This window comes from Taudactylus pleione, unplaced genomic scaffold (genome assembly GCF_031769625.1).
Source record: "Taudactylus pleione unplaced genomic scaffold, aTauple2 ptg000642l, whole genome shotgun sequence".
Lineage (NCBI taxonomy): Eukaryota > Metazoa > Chordata > Amphibia > Anura > Myobatrachidae > Taudactylus > Taudactylus pleione.
The window spans coordinates 1,449,965-1,473,786 of NW_028285044.1; the positions used below are offsets into that span (position 1 = coordinate 1,449,965).

General features: G+C 43.2%; 1 protein-coding gene across 2 annotated transcripts in view; it reads left to right on the forward strand.

Annotated features, from left to right (window-relative positions):
• The first annotated feature begins 4,334 nt into the window (after positions 1-4,334).
• MAFF (MAF bZIP transcription factor F) overlaps positions 4,335-23,822 on the forward strand; it is a 28,718-nt gene continuing 9,230 nt past the window's right edge. The window contains exon 1 of one of the 2 annotated variants that reach the window (XM_088455034.1): positions 4,335-4,419. Coding sequence is in view for 1 of the 2 variants with exons in the window: in XM_088455033.1 (XP_088311159.1) it covers positions 4,563-4,610 (48 nt within the window). In the remaining variant the exon portion in view is untranslated. Of the gene's footprint in view, positions 4,420-4,546; positions 4,611-23,822 lie in introns of those variants that run through there. The other variant, XM_088455033.1, reaches the window with a different exon arrangement.

Here is a 23,822-nt window from a genome sequence, read left to right on the forward strand (position 1 = left end):
AGTGGTGCCTAACCCTAAATCCCCCTCTCCACAGCCTAACAATCCCCGGGGGGGTGCCTAACCCTAAGTCCCCGAGTGGGTGCCTAAACCTAACCCTCCCCCCCGCGGATAAGAGCTAACAGTATCCGGCTTACCTTTGTTCGGGAATTAGCAGCCTATCTTTAGTCCCAAATTGGGATTTCAACACCGGGATTTAGTCAGACAGCTTCCCGGCCGTCGGTATATTGACTACATCCCGCTCACCCCCACTGTGAAAGGGAGCAGCTCTAGGTGTCCAAACCTAGCTGTGCTGTGGATCCAATGTCCTGTGCTGATTTCACTGACAGAGCTCCACCTCCCTGTGACATACTGTCTACGCAGCCAACACTAATGCCCATTGCACAATGGTTCAACCCTGCATTAGACACTAAAGGCTCCACCCCTCCTTCCGAGTGCTGAGACACTGATCAACTGAATCATAATAATGGTTTAGAGGTTTGAAAAAAAACAACAAACAGTTACAGTCTGTGGGTGCCACCCCTATTCCCCACCTCTCATGTTTTAGGTTAGATTGCTCCACTTTTGGAAAGCAGCAGTAGAGGGCAGGGCTTTTAGTCAGTGGGACCCACGTGGAATACCCTGCCCACCCCCCTCCTCCCCCCTGCCAGCCCAGTCTGATGCTGAACATATGTGCTACTTTAACTCTAGCAGGTAGGCAGGGGCTTTGAAAGCGGAGACAGGTCCAGCCAAATTGGGGAGACATGACCATGCCACCTCCCAAAGAAAGAGAAAGAATATGCGCTGAGCTCAGCCTCAGCCAAGGGCGGATCCAGGAATACTTCTTACCTACCCACTACCACTGGCCACTGCATAACAGTGGCAGTGGCACATGATGCAGGGGGAGAGAGAAGACTCCTGCTGCTCAGAGACAGCAGCCTCCCTGAAACCTCCTCAAGGGGAGAGAGGCTGCTGCCGCTGAGCAGCAGCAGTCTCCACTATCTCCCTGCCCGATACCAGCAGGGATAATGATTTTTTACATGATTATCCCTGCTATGTACTAAAGTTAACTTGCGGTGAGTTCGCACAGAGGGCCTGATTCAGAGCCGGACGCCCTGACAGAGCGCTCACTCTGAATCAGGGCCGGCCCTCTGGTTTTTCAGAACGGCCTCCTGGCCGCTCGCATAGCTGTGGGTGACCACCCACAGCTATAGTGAGCGGCCATGATGATGGTCGCGATGGTCAAGACCATCGCGACCATCGGGCTTGCGACAAGACCTTTGTGGTAGGGTCTCGTTGCCACAAGCCCAAGAGTGCTTTCGGCTCTAACAGAGCCGAAAGCACTCCCACTGACATCACTTGTGATGTCAGTGGGGCCGGCCCCAGACGGTAGGCGTTCCCATGGGATGTATGTAAAGGGGGTGTATCTGCGCTATCTCCTTAATTGTGTTGGGGAGCAGAGGGAGGGGAAAGAAGTAAAAAAGGTGGGAGAAAACAATAATAGGGTAGGTGTATCTCTAAGGCTGCCACAGACCTCTGTGATCCCTTTCTAGATCACTAGGGTATTTGAAATAGTTTGTGGATTGGGTCTTGTAGGGCGCACAGATGGTGTGGTCTACCAAAATGGTGGTGTAGTATATATAAAATAAATAATTGTTACATGAATGATTGGATTATACGTGTTTAATATGTTTTGGACAAAATAAAATAGAGTAAAAGGTTCACATTAATACGGAAATTAACACAAAAACATGATTAAGTATACACTGGAAATGTGAATAGCAGCAATATAGCAATTGGATGCTACGTATGTATAAATGCGTCCAATAGTAATTTGTTGTGATGTAGACCAAATGCCAATATAAATAGTGATCCACGGAGTATACTACAATGTTCAATGGGAAAAAAACTGGAAATAACTTAAGATTTGTTTGCAAATATATATAATTCTATTATAAACAGATAATGTCAAAATGGTTTGTAGTTTCCACAGAAAAACGGTTACTAATGAGTTAATAAACTAGAATGCCATTAAAAAGAAAGGCCTCTGGATGTCACAAGTCACATATGATTGCAGGTTAAAAAAGGTGATAAACGGCAATAGGAAAAATATAAAAAAAAAAAAGAGGGGGGATGTAAAAGAAAAAATTAAAGAAAAGGGGTTTAAAATTGGAAAAAAACAAAAAAAGGTCTTCTAGCAAAAAAAATAAATTGTCCTGGGGTGCGCGCACCTCCTACCTTGCTCCGTATTTATTAATCCAGGAGGTAAGGGGAATGTTTTCAATGGTCAGATGAGGACCTGATCGTCATACCGCTGCTGCAGTTGATCCTCATACTGTGTCTCCCGTGCTGGTGAGTTCCTGCGTTCAGTGACTGATATCCATGTCAGAAGTGCAGGAGGCTTGTAGCGGCAGGGGGTTAGTATCAACTATTTTCCCACAGTGTGATTGACAGTGAGGGAGCGTTGGATTGACATGCTGCTGGCGTTTCAAAGCAGCGACAGGCAGCCTTGCAGAAAACACTGGCGTGGCCCCATTTTCTGTGCATGCTGAAGCCAGTGACAGCGTCCTTGGATGCATCTTCACTGGCTTCAGCAGTGTGAATTTCCTGCCCATCCTGAGTAACCTGAAGATTACTCAGATGACCCCTGCCGCTAACAAGCCGCCTGCACTTCTGACATGGATATCAGTCACTGAACACAGGAACTCACCAGCACGGGAGACACAGTATGAGGATCAACTGCAGCAGCGGTAGGACTACTTATATTGGCATTTGGTCTACATCACAACGAGTTACTATTGGACGCATTTATACATACGTAGCATCCAATTGCTATATTGCTGCTATTCACATTTCCAGTGTATACGTAATCATGTTTTTATGTTGATTTGCGTATGAATGTGAACCTTTTACTCTATTTTATTTTGTTCAAAACATATTAAACCCGTATAATCCAATCATTCATGTAACAATTATTTGTTTTATATATACTAAACCACCGTTTTGGTAGACAACACCATCTGTGCGCCCTACAAGACCCAATCCACAAACTATTTCAACTTCCCATGGGAACGCCTCCGTCTGGGCAGCCACGCCCCCGGCCCACCCACCAAAGGGGGCATGCTGTCACTCAACATCGACAGCACGCCCCCTTTGGTACGAGACCCAGAGCGACGGTTTGCCCGTCGCTATCCGGGTCTCGCGCATGCCGGGTCGTGCGCATGCGCACTGGGCCACCATCGACTCGCTTGCGAGCGCATTGCGCTCGAGAGCGGGTCTGAATCAGGCTCAGTGTCAGATTCATGAGGCCAAATGAAGGCTGCAGAAGAGGGATTGGAAAAAATATACTGGTAGGAAATTGGCTCCCAATAAATAAATAAATAAATAACCTTAGTGTGTGTTGTACGCAAATACTGCTGCTGATGCGCACTTCTGATTCAGAGCATCTTTTTATGCAGCTGCTGTGTGCTAATATGCTAACGCCACGGAGGTGTCTTCTGTATATAGACGTCTCCTGCAAGCTTCTCCGATCTCCTGCTGTGACGCAACATCTGCCTGAGCATCGGTCATCTGAGTAATCTTACTCAGGATGGGCAGGAAATTCACGCTGCTGAAGCCAGTGAAGTTGCATCCAAGGACGCTGTCACTGGCTTCAGCATGCACAGAAAATGGGGCAACGCCCGTGTTTTCTGCAAGGCTGCCTGTCGCTGCTTTGAAACGCCAGCAGCATGTCAATCCAACGCTCCCTCACTGTCAATCACACTGTGGGAAAATAGTTGCTGCAACCGCCGACGGTAATGTAACGACGCATGTGCAGTGCTACTCAGATATATGCGCAGACTACCGATTATTGCTCAACTGCGTAAACATCGGCATTGCGCCCATCTCTGAATCAGGCCCATAGATTGTTAGCTCCACTGGGGCAGGGATTGATGTGAATGAATATTCTCTGAACAGCGCTGCAGAATATGTGTGCACTATATAAATAACTGGTAGTAAATAAAATAAATAATAATGGGGATCTGCACCAATAGCCTATTGCAGTAGATTTCTGTCAAAACTCCTGCATTAGTCTAATAATACATAGCACTGATACATACAATTATGCAGAAATTGTAGTTACTGCATCATTTCTTGATAAATAGGCCCCTGAATATTGTAAATCATGTTAAAACTATTTTGGGTGCTAGCTCACTCTCCTGGCATCGCCCTTTTAAAATCAGTCAGGCAGTTGAATGACATCACCGTTCCCATCATGTGACAGCTGGTGATCCGCCCCCTAAGGATGACGTCAGTGCATGACTGTGTTTTTATGAATGAAAGGAATCCGTGAGTGAGTAATTCCAGGAAACTGTAACATTACAACTCAGCAGATCTGAGCACTCCCTCCTGCAGGCAGCAGCGCCCAGGGACCCCCAGGCCCCTCATCCTACAGCACAGCAGGTAAGGGGGCGCCTGCTTCCCCATGTGCATCTCCTCCCTGAGCCTGGGTGGGACCTGATCTGTGTAATAATAAGGAAATTGGAAGATAACATTGTAGCAGAGCGTGTTTATACGGCGGAAACAAGGAAGCTCGCACTCTTTGTATGATGTGGTCGGACGAGGCGCTGTGTGGCTTACATCCGAGGATCCTGGTGGGATATGTTGTATACTAATCGTTGTTTATTTGTGGATTGCGTTTACATCTCCTCAATCCATTATATGCGCACAGGATCCGAACTCCTCGCTGTCAGAGGCAGGCTGTTGTCTGCTGGAGGCTCTCAGGCTGGCATGGCGGGGGTGAAAGGAAACCCTGCTGCTATTTACTCATACAGCCTAGTGCCTCTGCTATATTTTAGGTGTAGGGATATTTTGTTTTTCCTTTAATGCTTAGTAATAATAATATTTGTGTGTTTTGTTGTGGTGTATTTTAAATGAGTGACGATGAAGGAAGGCCCTCCCAAGTGCAACTTCCTCCAAGTATGGTGTGTGGCCAGAGGACAAACAGACTGGTATTCGGCTCATACGGATACACTGTGGATTGATGTTTTAGGCATAGAAATATGGATCGGTTGTTTAGTGTTTGTGCTTTATAGGATATTACAGCCTTTCTCCAGTCGTCTTTATGCATTCACGTATATATTTTAGTACATTAAGCACGTGTCACAGTACATTCAGTGTGTGTATGTATATGTGTGTGTGTGTGTGTGTGTATATGTATATATATATATATATATATATATATATATATATATATACACATTTAAAGTTAACCTATGTTAATTATAAATTTAAATTCGGTATGCCTAATCTCTTTCTCATACACACATGCACTAATTGCCAGCACATAAAGCTAAGTAACAACGAGTGTGGGAGTCTACACACCAGTTGTATCAATGTGACATGTCCTTTCTTTATATAGGCTGCTACACTTCCCTTTGCTATACAACTTTGTGGGCAGAATGCTTGTTCTGGTGATCTCACAATGCTAATGGTGCAACAGTATTATAGAGAGGGAGGGATTTCTGGCTAGTACACTGTTTTCCTTGCTGATTGTTCCCAGATGAAGTAATGTTGTTAAGAGTTTTCTTCCAGAGAAGAGTGTGTGTAACATTCCTTACGTAACATTCCTGTTTTTCCCTGGGTGTTGTCTGTATGTAATTGTAACTGACTTGAAGGGGGTGTGTGTGTGTGTTTGGTTAATGGAGTTTTGGAGCAGTCTCCTGGCTGCAGAAAAGAGAAATTGTGTATGTGAAGGAATAAGTTTTTATATATTCTCAAGTGAAAGTTTAGAAAATAAATAAAACAGTGTGCAAGTTGTGGGGTTCAGTCGGTGATTTCCCTTATATTATGGGCCACAGCCTGAGCTGGTTATAACAACCTGCAGTCAGGAGGTAACCCTACTTTAGAAAGAGTCCCACCACTGCCTTGTGTGAGATAATAATGACCTATTACTAGGACATGATATGTAAACTATGCATTGTCTGATTCTGTCCTGCAACTGTGCAGTCATTGGTGACCCTACAGTATCCAGAAACCCATAACTGTCTGATCGTCTCCTGATAGTCTGCAGTCAAAAGGTCACACGCCATTGCGTAGATTCTCAGAATTGTTTGAGCATGTTGTAATTATCCACCGTCTAGAGGTAACACGGCATTAAATTGAAACCTTCAGTGAAGTTGTTATTTACAATTATTGTCTGAGTCGGTGAATGATAATCAATATCCAGCAAATGTCATGTAGTGAAAAAGAAAACCAGTTATTCTGTTATTGCACTTTAGGACATGTTCACATATATGTTGTGGGTAAATACGTAAACACGCATGAAAACTCACTTGCTCTAAAGGTTTAGTGATGTTTTTCTATTAATACATTGTGTTTTTAATTAATACCATTCCCCTGATAGCTTACATTAACACATGAGAAATGTCATGTACTATGTTCTATATTTTTAAATGCAACACTGTGAATGAACCCATAGACAACTCTCCTATTTTTAATTTTCTTTCCAGGCGTCTGTAGGCGACTGAAAAACGCATTAACAGCAGATAGGTGTGAACGAGTCCCATAGTGAAAAGAGTTTACGACTCAGCATAAACTTCAGAACATGTGTAGTGTGAAGCGCGGCTCTTGAAGGTTCTCCTGTAGAAAGTCCCAGCTCAGCACTATTTACTCTGCATTGTACCAATGACCCTTCAGGCAGGAGACTAACACACAAGTCGAATGTTACCAAAATATTGTTTTGTCATGGGGTAAAGTTCATCACTGGGAAGTTTGTTAAACCAGGTTGATGAGACTGTTTTGCCAGCTTGAGAATATTTATAATAGGCTTATGTTTTGTTGTGAAACTAGGCCCTCCATTGTGAAAGTAATATAGTGCTTTGCTTGCCATGTAATTGGCTTTTTACTTTATTACATCTTATTACATTATATATAGCTGTATTTGTATTGGAATTATAGCTGTGTTTTGCCTTATGAATAAATAGCTGCATTAATTTGATAAACTGAGTGAATTTAGGGCAAATTTTGGGCCTTGTGTACTTGACAGTCATGACAAAGAAACATTTTTATTCTGCTTCACAGCAATGCTACATAACATAAGTAATATTTGAAATAGCCTAAATTTAGACAGGTTATAAGAGCTTGTGAATATGTGCTGAATTTTTTTAATACCTTAATTTGTATTCTACATTTGTTAGGCATTATGTGTGTGTGCATGTAAATCTATATTATAGTGTGCGTGTGTGTGTATCTATGTATGTATAGGGTTGGGTATGGGATGCCGCTGGTCAGAATACTGACAGCGGCATACCGACAGCCAGAATCCTGACTCCCTTAAGGTAGTAAGGTAAGACTAACACTTACCTCTAACCCTCCCTCGCCGGTACCTAACCCTGACCTCCCGTTTTAGTGACTAACCCTATCCTCCCACTGCCCAGTGCCTAAGCCTAACCCTCCCCCTAACACCCAATACTTACCTTTGGGATGCTGTGGTCGGGATTCTTGTGCCAGGATCCCGATGCTGTCAGTATTTTGACGCCAGTATTTCGACCGTCGGATTTCTGTACGCCGGGATGCTGACTACATCCTGTATGTACAGTATAGTGCTTTGTTCAAAATGTTTAAGAAAATAAATGTACTCAGAAAGAGCCACCTAATTCCTACTAAAAAGGGGAACCCTAGGTTATGTTTTCTTCATAATGGATGCCAAGTATTGAAACAAGTCTATCCATGCTAAGCTGACCACATTTTGTAAAGCTTGTCAAAACCATTTTTGGCTATGGTAAATTATCCTGTATAAGGGGAGGATATTAACATTTATAACCCACTGAGTTGCCTAAATTAGCTCAATTTCATATGTAAGATATGCATCTCTTGTGAGGGCAATGATGGTCAAATTGCCGCCAGCTTGAGGTCAGCGGATTCGCCAATTAGGGTAGCCGTAAAGTGAGCAAAAGGCCAATATTTATGGACATGAAGTAAACAGACACAATGTAAAACGGCTTCCTCAACCTCGAGACATTTATGACATGTTATACATTATGGTGTTATTCTTCTGCCACCCAAATACCAGTTAAGAAACATAAGTATCATGCAGTCCTTTGTAGAGATGATTGATTGGGGGTAATATTATTATGGCCTGCTCCCAGGCATCACCATTCAGTTTAGAATATCCCCTTTCCACTTCTTATAACTTTTAGACATGGAAAGTATGTAGGAATAGTAGGTAAACCGGAACGTTGACCACCTCACCAGCAAGAGTAGATCCCCTAAACAATATCTGTACTTGTATAGGCAATAGAGGTAACTGACAAGAGATAGTGGTGCTGCATGTACATGTAGTCTTTGTGAAAGATATACCTTAATGGTTTAATTCCGTCAGAGGTCCACATGGGTGGATCAGATTCTGTACATAGGCGAGGAAGGCATGGCTTGCCCCATAGGGGAGTAAAAGGTAACCACTGATGGGGTGATATATCATTTCTGGAATGTGTTACTCTTTACACTGAGTAATCCCTTCATAGCCATAGTGACAAGTGTGATCAATTTTGGGCCTCGAAATTGAATATCCATGGGCAGCCCGTAGCTACCAAACAGTAACAAAGATGACATATCATGCATTTTATTTTTAGGAACTTGGGAATTCAAGTAAGAGCTTGGTAAGCAGTTTATTATCATTATTATTATTAGGTAGAAGTTTAAGTTTTAATGGATTAGTGAGACCACCAACCTGTTGGCCACTGAGTGTAAATAGAGATGAATGAACATAGAGATATCTTTGTACCCCGGATTGCTGATAGTAATGGACACACTTAGAAGGTACAGTAGCCAAGGAAGTCACTAGAATGCGAAGCAGAGGGAAAGTATGGACTTCTACAAGTTATATGTAGGCCTGAGAAAATGTCAAATCATATTATCAAAGGAAGGACCCCACCAAGGGTGTGGCATGCAGTTGCCAAATATAATATTGAGGAGGTGGGAGGGGATAGGATAAAATATCTGCTAAGAAAAGTTTTATTTAATTTTAAACCACCGTACACTTTATACCTCTAGCAATGAAATGGCGCCAAGAGTTATTCCCACCATATATTTTGCCACTTGTAGTCTATGGTCTATATTTGTGGGACCTAGGACTTGGGGCTTGCTGATATGATTAGGACGCTATTGTGAATCTATACATTTTTCCCTTTAGCAAGCGTTAGTCTTTGGGCCAAATGTAATAGGGTGAGAGTTTAAAATATGACAGTTCAAGAACATGCAAACTCGCATGTTTTTCGGGCTCAAAAAGCTCTCCCGATTTAAACTTTCATCCAGATGTTTTCCATTTTGAAAATACAACTTGACCAATGTAATAATGTGAGAGTTTACTGCTCAACTCTCACCCTATTACATTTGGCCCTTTGTTACTACAGGCACTGCCTTAAATGTCAGGATTCCATGCTCACGACGGTTTATTCTATTGACGTGGGCACTCGTCTGAAAAATGCATAGGTTATATGTACCTGTTTAAAACCTTGGCACATGTTGTTTGGAGCTTGTGGGCCTGATTCACAAGTGGAAGCTGGAATGATCGCTGCGTCTTCGGAAGCAGCGGATATGAGAAGGTTTGTAAATAATGCAGGTGTGACTTGAATTGAGATGCCCACCTGTACTTCTCAGATCCGTTGCCTGCATCCAAAGACGCAGCATCAAATCACAATCGGCAACATTGCGACGAACATCGAACGTCTGAGAAGCCCATAGGTTACTCGGAATGTTCACCTCAAGTAAGGTGTCGAAGCCAGTGAATCTTCCTCAGAAGACGCAGTTGCTGGCTATTGCTCGCCCTTAAAACGCAGACAACATGCCAGCATTTTAGATGCTTCTCCCCGTTGTGGCCCCTAAACGGGCTGCGGTTTCTCCCACACTGTGACTGGAGCCACAGCAGTATAACGGCACATGCGCACTGCTACTCCAGGTAGGTGCATAAACTGAACATATGTCAATAGCAACCGAATAGCCTCTCTGAATCAGGCTCTGTGTTTGAGGGTGTGCTGTCACTCTGGTTTTATGTTTTCTTTACATTGCTAGACTCCTTATCTTGCCTTTTTCTCTGCCCGTCCTGACCTTTACCTTTTGGACTATAACCTGGGATATTGGTTTGGTGCTGCATCTGTCAGTCTGATTCTGAATGTGGCCTGACATTGACATTGTTGTCTGTGTCTCTGGTTTTGGATCCTGCTTTTTCCCCTCTGGTTTCCCAGGTGTGTTACCCAGTATTCCATGCATAAGTCCTGAGGGCATCTGAGTCGAAGTAAGCACAACCCTAAGGCCAGGTACACATCAGAACGATGCCAAAACAACGCGATGGCCGTTCCAATTTCCCTTCATCCCGGAACAAACGATATTGAGTGTACACACTGTGTAATCCACCAAAGCGATGGAACGATTTAACGTGTCATTTGATCGCATACAATTTATCATTGCTCCTGTACATACTAGAACAACCATCTTTAAGATCATGGCAAGAAGGGATGTCTTCAGAGGCCAAATCAGAACGACATATCACCTGGTCGTCCGGTTGGCCGTACACACTACACAATGTGCTCCACATCGTTCACGATATCTTCTGATTGACCAAGCAGCACAGCCAACCAGAGCATGTCTTATACGACGCACGGAAGCGCGCAATTGAGCGTACACACTCTGCAATCCGCACAATATGTCATTCTAATTTGCCTCAAAAGGACATTGCTCTATTGTGTACACTGCCTAAGTGAAAGAGGTATTCTATAAGTAAAGAGCATGTTAGCCTGGTCATTGGTGTTTACTGGTAGGGAGTAGGAGGAGTGAGTGTGGATACATAACATGGGATTATTGTACAGTATCTTTAGCAATTTAGAAAAACTGGAGGGATGTTAATCCCTTGAATTTCTTCAAAATCTAAGGATTATGAATTGAGCAAAACCAATCAGATAAGGCATATACAAGCTTGCAAGTAGTGTATATAGCTTCATATCTGTACAGTAGTTTTGTCATAATCCCAAATGTAGCATAATGCAAGTGGTAAGAATCCATAGGAACGCATGGTAAATATATTCCCATCCCCTACCCTAACCCTCCCTCCCCTAGTGCCTAAACATAACCTCCCCCTCCCCGGTGCCTAAACCTAACCCCAACCTAACCTCCCCCTCCTGGCACCCTAATCCTAACACCCCCCCCTCCCCGGTGCCTAACCCTGCTACATAACCCTAAACTCCCCCTAGCACCGCGATACTTACCTTCGGGATGCCGACATTCGGGATATCTGCGCCGGTATTTAGACCGACTACATCCCATATGGGACAATATGAGACCAAGTACTTAGGGTCATTGCCTGACTTGGGTGTTAGAATAATCGGTGCCTTTGACCTAGAAATAGATAACATAGTGGTTAACATCCTAGCACTGGGGTCATAAGTTTGATTCTGGCCTAGGTCTTAACTATGTGTAGTTTGTATGTTTTGCCTGTGTTTGCATAAATTTCCTCCAGGTGACATACTTGTAGGCATATGTCTGAAAACTAAAAATAGACGTGTTTGTGTGTGTGTGTGTGTGTGTGTGTCAACAATGAGGCAGTGACCGATATAACTGTTAAATATTCTCTGTATAGAGTTGCATAAAAAGTTAGTACAATATAATAACATTTTAACAGTACAGTGTTTTTTGAGCCTTCATCACACAATTTATAATAGCGTGAGGACCCAAAGTGGCAATACATCTTATGCTGGGTACACAAGTGCTTCAGCGGGTGTGTACACCCGATATGCCTGTGGACCACGGCGTTCTCAGACATACCAGGCTGGCCTTCAACACAGCCGATGCTGATATATCTGAAAGATACAGTATATCGGTGCATCTAGCTGTGTGTACGGGCGACCCACCGACCACCCGTACACTTGCACAGGGACATCCGACATTGACATCTCAACTGGGCAGGCAAATTTAAATAGCTTCCCAATTGACCACTCCAACGGCGGATTGGTCTGCTGATCGATCCGTCGTCCTAGTGTGTACCCAGCATTACTCAGTAAAATCCACAGTTCAGCGTTTGTGCAATCTGTAAGGGGGTCTTTTGGGATGCTTTAAAGGTGCTTATACAATCCTGAAATGCAAAAGTTATCTATAAAACAAGCATTCATATCATCGGCAATAAAACATGTTTTGCCTTTGGGGTTCAGTATGCAAGGAATACTAGTAGGGCCTCTATCGGACTTTTTTAGTAATCACTTGTGAAAATTGAGTACAGTTAAATTGATATATTATAGTTGCTCGTTGTTTTGTACAAAGTAGCAATTTTTTTCGTCGTTTTTTTTCTGTTGCTTTTCCTTGACTTGTTTCAGTACTCTGCCACTTGTCACCTATAATGCATACCATATGTATTCATATCATTACCAATTAACCTAGGGGTGGGCATTACCCTATAACATAAGTAGCCTGAACTACCCATATGAGTGAGTGTAGCAATATAGGTCATTAGTGAAATTTAGGTTTCATTGGACCTGTACTTGCATACAATGATTCTGAGATCACAAATAAAAAAAGGACCACTTGTATCTTTGTAGAAGTATAGCAGACCAGTGCCCTATAGTTGAAATCACTGATCTGCTATACAATTGGTATTACGAAGTCTCAATCAAAATGCCAAATGTGATGGTGATCAACATGTGGTGGTAACTATTACTTGTAGTTGGGGGGTTGGAAGAATTTGCAGTGATAACAAATAAGTAGACTGGCATTATCCATAAGAGATCACCCTATCAACACTACTTTAACTGTAAGTGTGTATGGGTTCATTGGAACTAACAGACATTTACATGTTTTTACTGACAGTAAAAATGCTAGTGCAAGTATAATTTTTGATAGTTTATTTAAAAACCTCCTATCAACTATTATTTTATTTGTTATTTATAGAGCTTTTTAAATGCTAACTTAATGTATTAGTATTTTAGATTTCTATAATTTATTAACGTCTTATTTACATAAGTGGGTTTTCAAATTTCTCTGTTGCATTTGGACACAACACATATGGAGAAAACCTGCATGGAAATTTAGGAGCCTCAGACTATGAACCTGATTCAGTGATGTACACAAACCTGATAATTACTGATCAGCGCAGGATCTGTATTGTGCATGTGCCAATCAGTTTCTGCGAGATCTCTCGCAATGCTCCCAAGCTGAAGCATGATGGACATGCTTTGTCTGTTTGAGGGCGGGAGCGATGACTTGGTTTGTTTTGTGAAATGTAGGCGTGTTGATATCAGGGTCTGCTTCATCCAACGCAGATTTCCTAGCCCCAGCAGAGGAGGTCCGGCAGCCAGTCCGAGTAAGCTTACTCGGATGGCTGCAATCTTCACGACCGATGGTGATCTGATGCTGCATCTTCGAATGCTACTTGTGTTTGCAATGCCGACAGGTGGCGTCTTTTGTCCTTAGACACCTTCTGGCATTAGCATATTAGCTGTATGGTAGTGCTCAGCCACTGCATATAAAGGTGCATCGAAGTGCAATACCGTACAACTGTAAATCAGGCCCTATGTACAGACTGGTGTTTGCAATGCTTTTTATTATGTTAAAAAAATAAGTAAAAATACATCCAATTCAAAACAAAATTAGGATTTTAAGCCAGAAGAATGTGGAGACACATCTGTAATGCTCCATAACAGCCTCTGATTGCTTTTACCATGCTCGTCCTCTGACATGAATGTAAGTTTTCAACTGTACTGTCACATGTCAAGGACACAGAAATGAAAAATGGAGCGTTCAAAAAGTAAATACACTTAATTGCTTTTTTTTAAGTGTTGTCTTATTTGGTGCAATGGCTTTTATTTCTCTTTTATGTTTTAAAGGCGCTTAACTTACTACATCCTGTACATGAAGGACTATTAGACGTACCTAGAACCTCCCTTAATTAATTTGGGGGTAAACCTTTTAGCTTTGTAGCTACGACTCTATGGAACTCTTTGTCGCACAGTTCGAGAGGCCTTCACACCTCAAAATCAGACTCCAGACTCACCAATATACTCACATATTTCACTATGTCCCTTTTAGTAACTAAAAAAAAAAAAATTCAACCCTGAAGCTTAGTTCTCTTTTCTGTTAAGCTTATTTTGGGCCTGATTCAGAGGTGGATGAAATGCTGATGTTTGCGCAGTTGCGGGATTATTTGCTACTGTGTATGTGCGAAAAGTCCTGTAAACCCCTACAGCCAGCAACGGCTCCTGTCCTCTTACCCGAGAGGGGCCGCTGCTTCTGGTCCCGGCACCTGCAATGAATGTCAGGCACCGGGACTTTTCACATGAGCGGTGGTAGCACCGCGCATGCGCATAACACTAGACCAGCTTCTCGGGGCTGCATTGGTAACGGCCCTGAGAAGTCCTGTAGGGCTGCCCGAAAAGCAGAGCAGCTGCTTATGGCAGCCCGGACTGGCAGTCCCAGGGGGAGGAGACACCTCCCCCTGGGGCTGCCTGTCCTGTGTGTGACTAACAGGTGGCGCTTATAATGGGAAGCCACCTCCAGTCACAGTGTAGCCAGTGCAGTCACAGACTGCGCAGGCTCACTGAAGTGGAGGATTTTACTGGGGGGGCTGCAGCCTCGCAGACCCTAGGTAAAATCCGCCGCTGCCTACAGCGCATGCCTTACCCTGAGTATACACAAAGTTCGCTGTTACGTATTGAGGCAATGGCATTAGAACCAACGAGGCAAAACCATGGGCGTTACTGTCTGGGAGGAGGTTGGGCCAAAGTGAGCACAAAAGAAGGTTATCTCATGGGTGTGTTATGGGAGTGTCATGAGCATTTTGCATTCCCAGCGGCCATTTTTAGCTGAAACTAGCATTTACATAGCATCATTGCTGCGACTCTGCAAAAATACACAACCATGGCTGCAACAGCAACCACCTCTGAGTCAGGCCCTTTGTATTTCTGTTTTTGAATCCAGTTGTAAAGCACTTTGAGTTCTATTGGTAGAAAAGTGGCATAAAAATTATACGTTCAAAATGCATTTATAATAATAATGTTATTTATATAGCAGTGTGTACGTAGCCTTATGCTGGGTACGGTATGGGGTCAGGAAGCCGGCGGTCAAAATGCCGACCGCCAGATTCCCGACAGCGTAATCCCGGCAAGGGATTTAACATAGGTGTCGAAATACCGACCCCCTATGTTAATCTCGACACCGGAACACCAACCCCCGCCATCCAGTTCATCCGCGACGGGTAAGTAGAACACTTAGCCTGGGAATGGGGAATTAGGTTTAGGAACCCCCGGGGGGATTTAGGGTTAGGCCCCCCTGGAGGGAGGTTAGGCTTAGGCCTAGGTTTAGGCACCCCTAAAGGAGGGTTAGGGGGGGGGAAAGGGGTTAGGAATAGTTAAAATACTCACCCTGTCGGGATCTTCACTGTTCTGTCTTCCGGCTTCGGTATTACATCCGCCGGGCTTAGGTCCAACGGCATGTCATACAGATTCTGCTGGGTACACATAATGCCGATCACTCGGCAGATCAGATAAATGCTCTGATCCACGGAGCGTTTATCCGATCAGTATAAACGCCTCCTCCCTCTGTACCCCTGAGCTATCCTAGCTTTATGAGAACATTCTTCAAAAGATGGAAGGTCGAGCTTCTTAAATATTAAACTGACCTCCCGATCTGACCATTTGCAGAAGCGTTTTAAGCAGTTTATCTGCTAATGCTCCTGCATACAGATCTATACAATCATCGGGCCCATCGGTCTAATGATTTTATAGGTGTGTGTGTGTGTGTACCCAGCTTTAGTCTTGATCACATTGGCAAAAAAAAAAATTTGTCGATATACCGATGCCGGCTTCCCGCTGGCAAAATGCAGATGCCGCTATCCCGATGGGGATCAGGATACCGGCGTCTGAATCCCTAACGAAGGATTCGTTGTAAGTATTCTGCAGGGGGGGCTAGGCACCACCCGAGGAGAGACAGAAAGGGTTAGGTTACTTACTGCCACTGCCGGGATTCTGCACCATCAGCAGCCGGTATTTCACTCCCCTGCATTTATCAGGGTATATCCTGAGAGCGCAACTGTGCGTGCACCGCTGGCTACGCTCCCCCCCCCCCCATCCCTGTGACCCCCTTTTCTGTCTCCCCCCACTAAGCTGACACTAAAGGCCGCTATGTTGCAATCCTGCAACCTGGCAACGAAATATGTTGGATTTCACAGATACAGTATGCCGGTCATGATCAAACAATTATCATGATTGGCACATCGGCGAAATTTAACATGTAGAATTTCACCAATCCTGCGATGGATCGCGGAACATCGATGGCCGCCAGTCAGCATTACTGACCGGCGTTTCCGATCAGATCGCGCAATCCGCCTTCAGATGTATTGCGGCCTGTACCTGCACATGATCAGTGATCTGGTCAGCTCCTCTGTGACTCCGGTCAGATGATCACTGGGCTTCTGTTCTGTGTCCCTAGCATCTGACTTGTGCTGTAATCTGAGCTGGCGGTTTACAGCACAAGTCAAATGCCGGGGTCACGGAGCAGGATCCCGGAGATCAGCTGACCTGAGTCACAGAGGAGCTGACTGGATCACTGATCACCGGTCCCCTGGGTGCAGGTAAGTGTTGTGGTGTTTTACTGTAATCGGGCACCTGCTCCCAGCTCTGCCTGTCAAAGCAGAGCAGGATTCTGAGAAACTGCGGAAAGCCCTAAAAACGCCATCTGCAGGTGGCGTTATTATCGTAAGGCTTCCTCCGGTATTTTTTTACAATTTTATTTTAGTAAATCTGAGACAGATCTCATTTCCCATTACACGTATGGGAAATGCAATCTGCTTACTAAAGCAATGCAAATGTAAGGGCTGGGAGTAGGTACAAAAACTGCTCCAAAAGCCCTTTAATACATTTAAGTGATACTAAAAACAAATCATAGTAAACATAGTATTGATAAATAAGCCCATTACTGTCCTAGAAAAACTTTCACTCTGTAAATTGGACTTTCTACTAAATAAAAACTTAAGTAAACTGTACAATTTCTTTCTATTCTTCTTTTTTTTTTTTTTTTTTCTTTTTAAGCACACTTCCGCTTATTCTGTGGCTTAAATGTTATTTCCATTTCTTCCCCTGGTCAAGTAACTTCCTATTTTAAAAAAGAACCTTGTGACAGGTCTGTTTGCAAGTTAATGTTTAACTACAGAGTGGTTACAATTGTCATAAAACCTGTTCTTGGTTTGGGAGAGGAGGCAGGTGAAGGGAGTTGGTTGTATAGGTTCTAAATTATTTAACAAAGTCTCAGTGATAAACCCAAAGCACAGAAATGTCAGTAATGGAGCGTACACACGGTCAGATTTGTCAGACTTGTCAGATTTGTCAGATGAACGACTGAACGATTAAACGATTTGAACGATTGAACGATTTTTGACTGCATTAAAATGAATGGAATCGTCCAAGTCTGACTGCAAACCCATCAGATGTCAGATATCGTTATCTGACAAACGGGAACGCGCATCGTTGATCGTCCATCGTTCAGGCATGTCAGATATGAACGATTTTCCTTCAGATATGAACGACTGAACGATTTTTAAATCGTTATCGTCCATATCTGAAGAAAAAATCTGATCGTGTGTATGCACCATAAGACAGCAGAGAAGGGGTACAAACTAGGATTTATCACATGGCAGTAGATTTGTTTAATGTTAGTACCTGAGTAAACCTGTAAGTTATACTGTAGTAATCAGTTATGACCTAATTTCACAGGAACACTGTTACAAATCCTGTAGGTCAAAGTTCACTGTCATGTAAAAAAATCTCAGAACTACACTCTCAGTTGTTGTACCAAAGGCTGTGGCTACATTAGAGTCTTAAGCTGCCCACACACATAGCGATATTTTACAAGATTTCGACGAATCGTGACAACAAATCGTGTAAAATATGCCCAAATCGTGAGTCCCCACTCACGATCACGATGCGCGTTCCCGCAGGTCGCACATCGCATCTTCAAATCTGCCGTGCTGTAGAGCAGATTTGCCAATCTGGGACACAATGCACTGGATGCACGATAGATCTTAAGTCAAATTGGGCATTTTTTGCTTCAAATCGTGTGTAGGACTGCCGGGGGAGAGTTCAGGGGAATTCGCATACATCGTGGGATCGTGTGCAGATTGCTATGTGTGTGGCAACCGTTCACCTAATGGTAGAGCAACATACCTCCCAACATTTGAAGATCTCCAATCGGGACATCTGTGCGCACGTGTTCCTGAAAAGGAGTGTGGCCTATACGAAAGGGGGCATGGCCTAGCGGCACACCCCCGTTTACATCAGTAAGAGGCGTGCCCAGTAGCTCCAAGATGCTGGGCTGCCCTCAGGCTCCCCCTCCCCCCGTACTGTGAACAGATGCTGTGCGCATGCGCACTGCATCTATTCTCGCTCTGCATACACGCTGCTGTACTATGCAGAGCAGCGGTGTATGCTTCCCCGAACTCCCCCCACCACCGCTGGGCCCGAGGGACGTACAGTCCCCAAAAAACGTGTCTGTCCCTCTAAATGCGGGACAGTTGGGAGGTATGGAGCAAGGCACCAGTGTTTAGGGGTTGTCTAAAACACTGAATAAATGACATAATGTCTCCCATCTAATGTTTCTAATGCCCCTGCAGTCCCCCAACATGGATACTTTTCATCCCACAAACTCTACACTGCCAGTGACCACACCAAAAATGTCTCATCTTGCCGAACACCCAATTTCTGCAGCAACTGTAACCCAGGTCAGCAGATTCAGGAACGCCGTTCCGGATGAGGTCATTGTTAATACTATCTAAATATAGTATAGTACAACTCATGTCTGAGTGTTGCCTGTGATTTCTTCATTGTGAATTGCAGGATGTATACACATATAACTTAGTTACATTATAACTAATTGGATTGTCCATACCAGATGTGGCCAGAAGGTAGATTGCGATCTACCTGTAGCTCATGGGGCATCTGCCGGTAGATTGCGACCAACTGAAGTAAAAAAAAAAAAAAAAACTGAAACGGCCTCTGGAGCCTTAGAAGCCCAGCTCCCAGTAGTACAGTGCGCGGGTAACATCATGACATCACCCATGTGCTGTAAGGAGTCCACTGCTACTGCTGTCCGCCTGCCTGGCCCCACAGAGCATGCTGAGTGTCATGGGCAGCTGCTGTTCCACCAGCACATAGGTTCCTCACAGCGCCAAGCACATCCCTGGACTGATGGCTGCAAACTTTCTGCAAGTGCTGGAGTCTCTCCTGGAGGTAGTATGTGGGGAGTGATTGTGTTTTATATGTGCGATAAAGGGGCTGTAGGGTGACGCTGCCAGGGCACAGCCTCCTAGTGCTGTGGTAATATGCTACCCCAAACATCGGCTTGCCGCCACACACATCGACACTGTGTGACTGACTTATTTATTTTTTAAATAAGACAACCCCTTATATTAAGTAGTGGAGATAATTACAATTTATTACAAGTTTATGGTATGGGGGGAATGTAAGAGATTGAAACTCTGTACACCTCAAAATGACTGGATATATTTTTTGGTATGTTTTATATTTTTGTGCTTGTCATTTTTATTTAATACTACTGTGTTTTATGTATGTGAGAGCTGTTGGGAAATCACAATCAGTGCGCCTGTGTGCCTGAGTCGTGCGCCTGTGTGCAGCATAGAGCCTGTGTGCCTGAGTCGTGCGCCTGTGTGCAGCATAGGGCCTGTGTGCCTGAGTCAGAGGTGAGCTCTATGTATGCACAGTTGCGATTTCTTAAGGATTTATATCTGCAAAAATATACAGTCACCGCCTCTAATGCCAGCGATCCCATAAGCAACTGCGATCACCATTGTACAGTTAGGAGATTTTGCAGTAACAAAAATAAATTGCTCAACAGCGCAAACATCATAATAGCGTTTGCCTTTGAATCAGGTCCATTGACGCTTGTAGATCACCACTTAGGGCTGTATTCAATTAGAGGCGAAAAGTGCAAATCGGCTAAAACTTTTCACAGGTTTTCAAAGTATCCCCGTATTCAATTCCCGGAGCTTTCGCCTAAGCGGGAAAAAAAACAGATGAAAAGTTTTCTCCCTGTATAGGCAGGCAAAATCTCTATTTTGGGGTGCAAATGTAGGGATTTGGTCCAGAACCCTTTAGTCATTAGGGGAAGTGACCAATCAGTCCAAAAAAAATGAAAACATTTTTTAAGAAGACCCCAAAAACGATATGTCATTTTTAGGGCAATAATGTTAAATGGGTAAAAAGCGGGGGACCTGGTACTTTGGGGGGCTATATGGAGGAGAAAGGTGTTTTTGAGATTGTACGAGGCTGCAGCAGGTGTATTTTTAAGGTTTATTTTTTTTTTTTTTAAAGACTTCACAATATGCTAGTACCCATTTTCATGTACCCCAAATTTAACCTTGGTACTTATTGTTCACAAAAGAAATTTCTTTCTATAATTTTTCAGCACTTATGCATATAACAGCCAATTCTGACACTTTAAGAACACAAAACACTTTTGTATTAGGGCTATTAGGACACTTCTATATTGACTTTGAGTGTTAGTGCAGCTTTTTCTGTGGTACAGACTGATTTCCCCAAAATCTTAAGGACTTTTCACCAGTTTCGCTATTCACCGCTTTCGCCTGTTTGCCTTTTCGCGTCTTTTGGAATTGAATACGGAGATAAGCGGGAGCACGCAGGGAAAATATCGCCTAAAAACATACTATGGCGGAGAAAACATCACGGCTCGACTTTTTGCGGTTAATTGAAACCGGCCCTAAGTAAGTGAACAAAAAGTAAATCCCAGTTCACAAAAGTATGGCCAACCCTGGTCTATACATACTGTATATACATAATTGGATTTTCTATATATATCTTACATTATAGTATTGTAATATTTAGTATTTTGTTTAAATTGCTTATCCAAACTTTTTCAAGATTTTATAGGAGATGTGTTTAGCTCCATACAGGCATATAGAATGAATTGCCATGATGAAGTATTGGTCATGGAGTAACCCTAATGGTCCAATATTGAAGTAAAATTTGTGACAACATTTAACATATTTATGTAATATTGAGGCTTTTTTTTTCTTCTAGATGTTGGCCTGGGCAACATTTTGGCTCTCCAGCTGTTGTGAAAATACAAGTCCCAGCATACCCTCCCACCGATCAGCTGATAAAGCATGCTGGGACTTGTAGTTACTCAACAGTTAGAGAGCTGCAGGTTGGTCAGTGCTGACTGAGATACAGTAGTAGAAGTTAGCAGGTTTGGGCTTGGTCCTTTTCTCCAAACACAAAGCCTGTAAAGTTATTAGTGTTATTTATTTCTGTACTTTTGTATCCTATTTTAATTCTGCTATTTTATTTATTTATTTATTTGATTAGTGAAACCTAATAATGATGTTACTATTTTACATTCTTGCTTCCTTCTTTTTTTATAGTTATTTTCTCTTTTGTCCTGCTCCCAAACTTCCCATTTCAGTTCATGTTTCAGTTGATCTTATAACTTCAGTTAGTTAAGCCCAGGTCAGTGGGAAGTTCAGGTGCATGCTGGAGATCCTGTAGCACAAGTTGCTTTGTATTCATGTGTACTAGTAAAAGGCTTTTGCTCCCTCAGGGGCTGTGCTATGGTGTCCGCTCTGCACCAACACCGTTACGCTAGGTGACTACACCAGATACTCTTACACAAACCAGGACTGTATTCACTGTAAAAAAAAAAAAAAAAAAAAAATCCCTTATAATAAATGAGTTTATCATCTGTCATGTGTATGAATGAAGAAGCAAAAAAAGTCTAAAATACACTCACAAGTACATATAATCTAGACATGCAGAGACTTCAGAAGTCAATCCGTAATACGCCAACTAGAAGCTATTAGCTAATCCTACCAATAGTCCTCTTCATGCGTGGTTATTTGCATAGGACTTCAGGCACCAACTAGTGATGGGCAGATCTGCATCTATATTACGTGAACACTCCTTTACTGTGCTCGTACTGTGTTTACATGCTCTCCATGCCCCATTCTGCCTCTCCAAGTATGACACCCAAGTGTCTGATGCTACCAAATGTGTTTGAGGTTGTTTTTTTGTGGGCATGTGCAGTACAAGTTTGCATAATTTACAGTAAACAAATAGGTGACTGCTTAACTCACGACCATCCCTGCAATCATACATGCATTCCATACCTTTGTTTATCAATAACTCATATGTGGAGCATGAACAGACCTCCGTAAGTAGTGTAGAAATCATTGAGCTCAGTGTAGATACCTTAGGTCATTCACATAAGTCAATGGTTACCATCTTTTTTTTTTCAAAGATGATATACAATTTTATCATGACAAACAAAAACTGTAATAGACCCGGAATCCTAATTGGATTAATATTTGTAAACTAAACATAAATTGCTAACTTGGATTTAAATATAGTTCACATACAATCCTCATTGTATATTGTTATAATAAAAAAATATCCATGTTACCTGTAAATATGTCACATTTTGTAAGCGTTCCAGGATGAAAATAAAAAACATGCATGCATATTGGGCATATTCAGGGAAGATGGGCCCCAACCCTCTTCCTGAGTGTATCTAGAAATATAGGTGCAGGCTGTGCCCCCCTGGACATTGTGCGCAGGACACCCTGCACCTATATTTTCTAATACTTATCGCTAGTTTTTAGGCACCCCCGGGGGGAATTTGGGTTAGACACCCCTGGGAGGGGTTAGGGTTAGGCACCACTGGGGGAGGGTTAGGTTTAAGCAGGGGCGGACTGGGATGAAAAACCAGCCCGGGAAATTGATGGAAGCAGCCCAGAATGGGGGAGGGGGGTCAGAGATTTGACAAGTGGTGAGGTCTGTGCAGGGGGCGGGATCTGTCTTCTGGAAAGATGTATACTTTATACCAGTGGTTCCGAAACTGGGTGCTATGGGTTGATGGCCCAGAACCAAATAAAATTAATTATGGCCAATGTGATAGGCAAAACCAGTGTTGGGTCATGACTGCTAAGTGGCTATTCATGTGCATGTAGATGGTACTTCTTACGAACATGTTATCAGTGTCGTGGGTGTGTCAATGAAAGTGGCTGTGTACACAGACACTCAACATACATCACATTGGAGGCTATACTCGGATGGAGGCACTGCACCTACCATAGGGCTGGTGCAAGTTTCCATGGACCAATCAATGGTGGCGTCTAAAGAAGCACCAGGTGGTATTACATCGTCTACAGATACTATAAATGGGTGTCCCTTTCCTTGCACATTTAAATGTATGGCTGTAGACCAGGGAAGGGCTATGTAATGGCATTTGCATAAAGTCGCAGGCAAGCGACCAGCAAAAGTTGCAGACAAGGACGCAGCTGAGTCCGACTCAGAATCAGGCCCTAAATTCACCTCTACAATCTTCTTCTTATTAATGTGAAGCAAGTTGTATGTATGTACAGTGGACCATTGTTGATGCATCATTATGGATAAAAAAAAACACGCTTATAAGCAAATAGCTAGTCTAGAAGTACAAGTTCCAGCAAAGTGATTTCTGGAACCTAGTACAAAGCATGACATTGTTAATATTTAGTATAAATAAATGCATATCATGTCCTCAACTGCCAACTTTTTTTTTTTGCCACTGTGAACCCTCCTGTCACTCATTCAGAGATGGTCTGGGAGCAAAGCTGTATTAAGAGAACATGAGGCCCTAGGCAAGATACTTGCTTTAGACCCCTGTGCGTGTAAGTGTGTGTATGTGTAATTGTGTCCACGGAACTCCAGATTATAATCTGTATGTTATGGGTCTATTCACTAAGCCTTGATGAGAGATAAAGTACCAACCAATCAGCTCCTGTCATTTTTCAAGCACAGCCTGTAAAGTTGATTGGTTGGTACTTT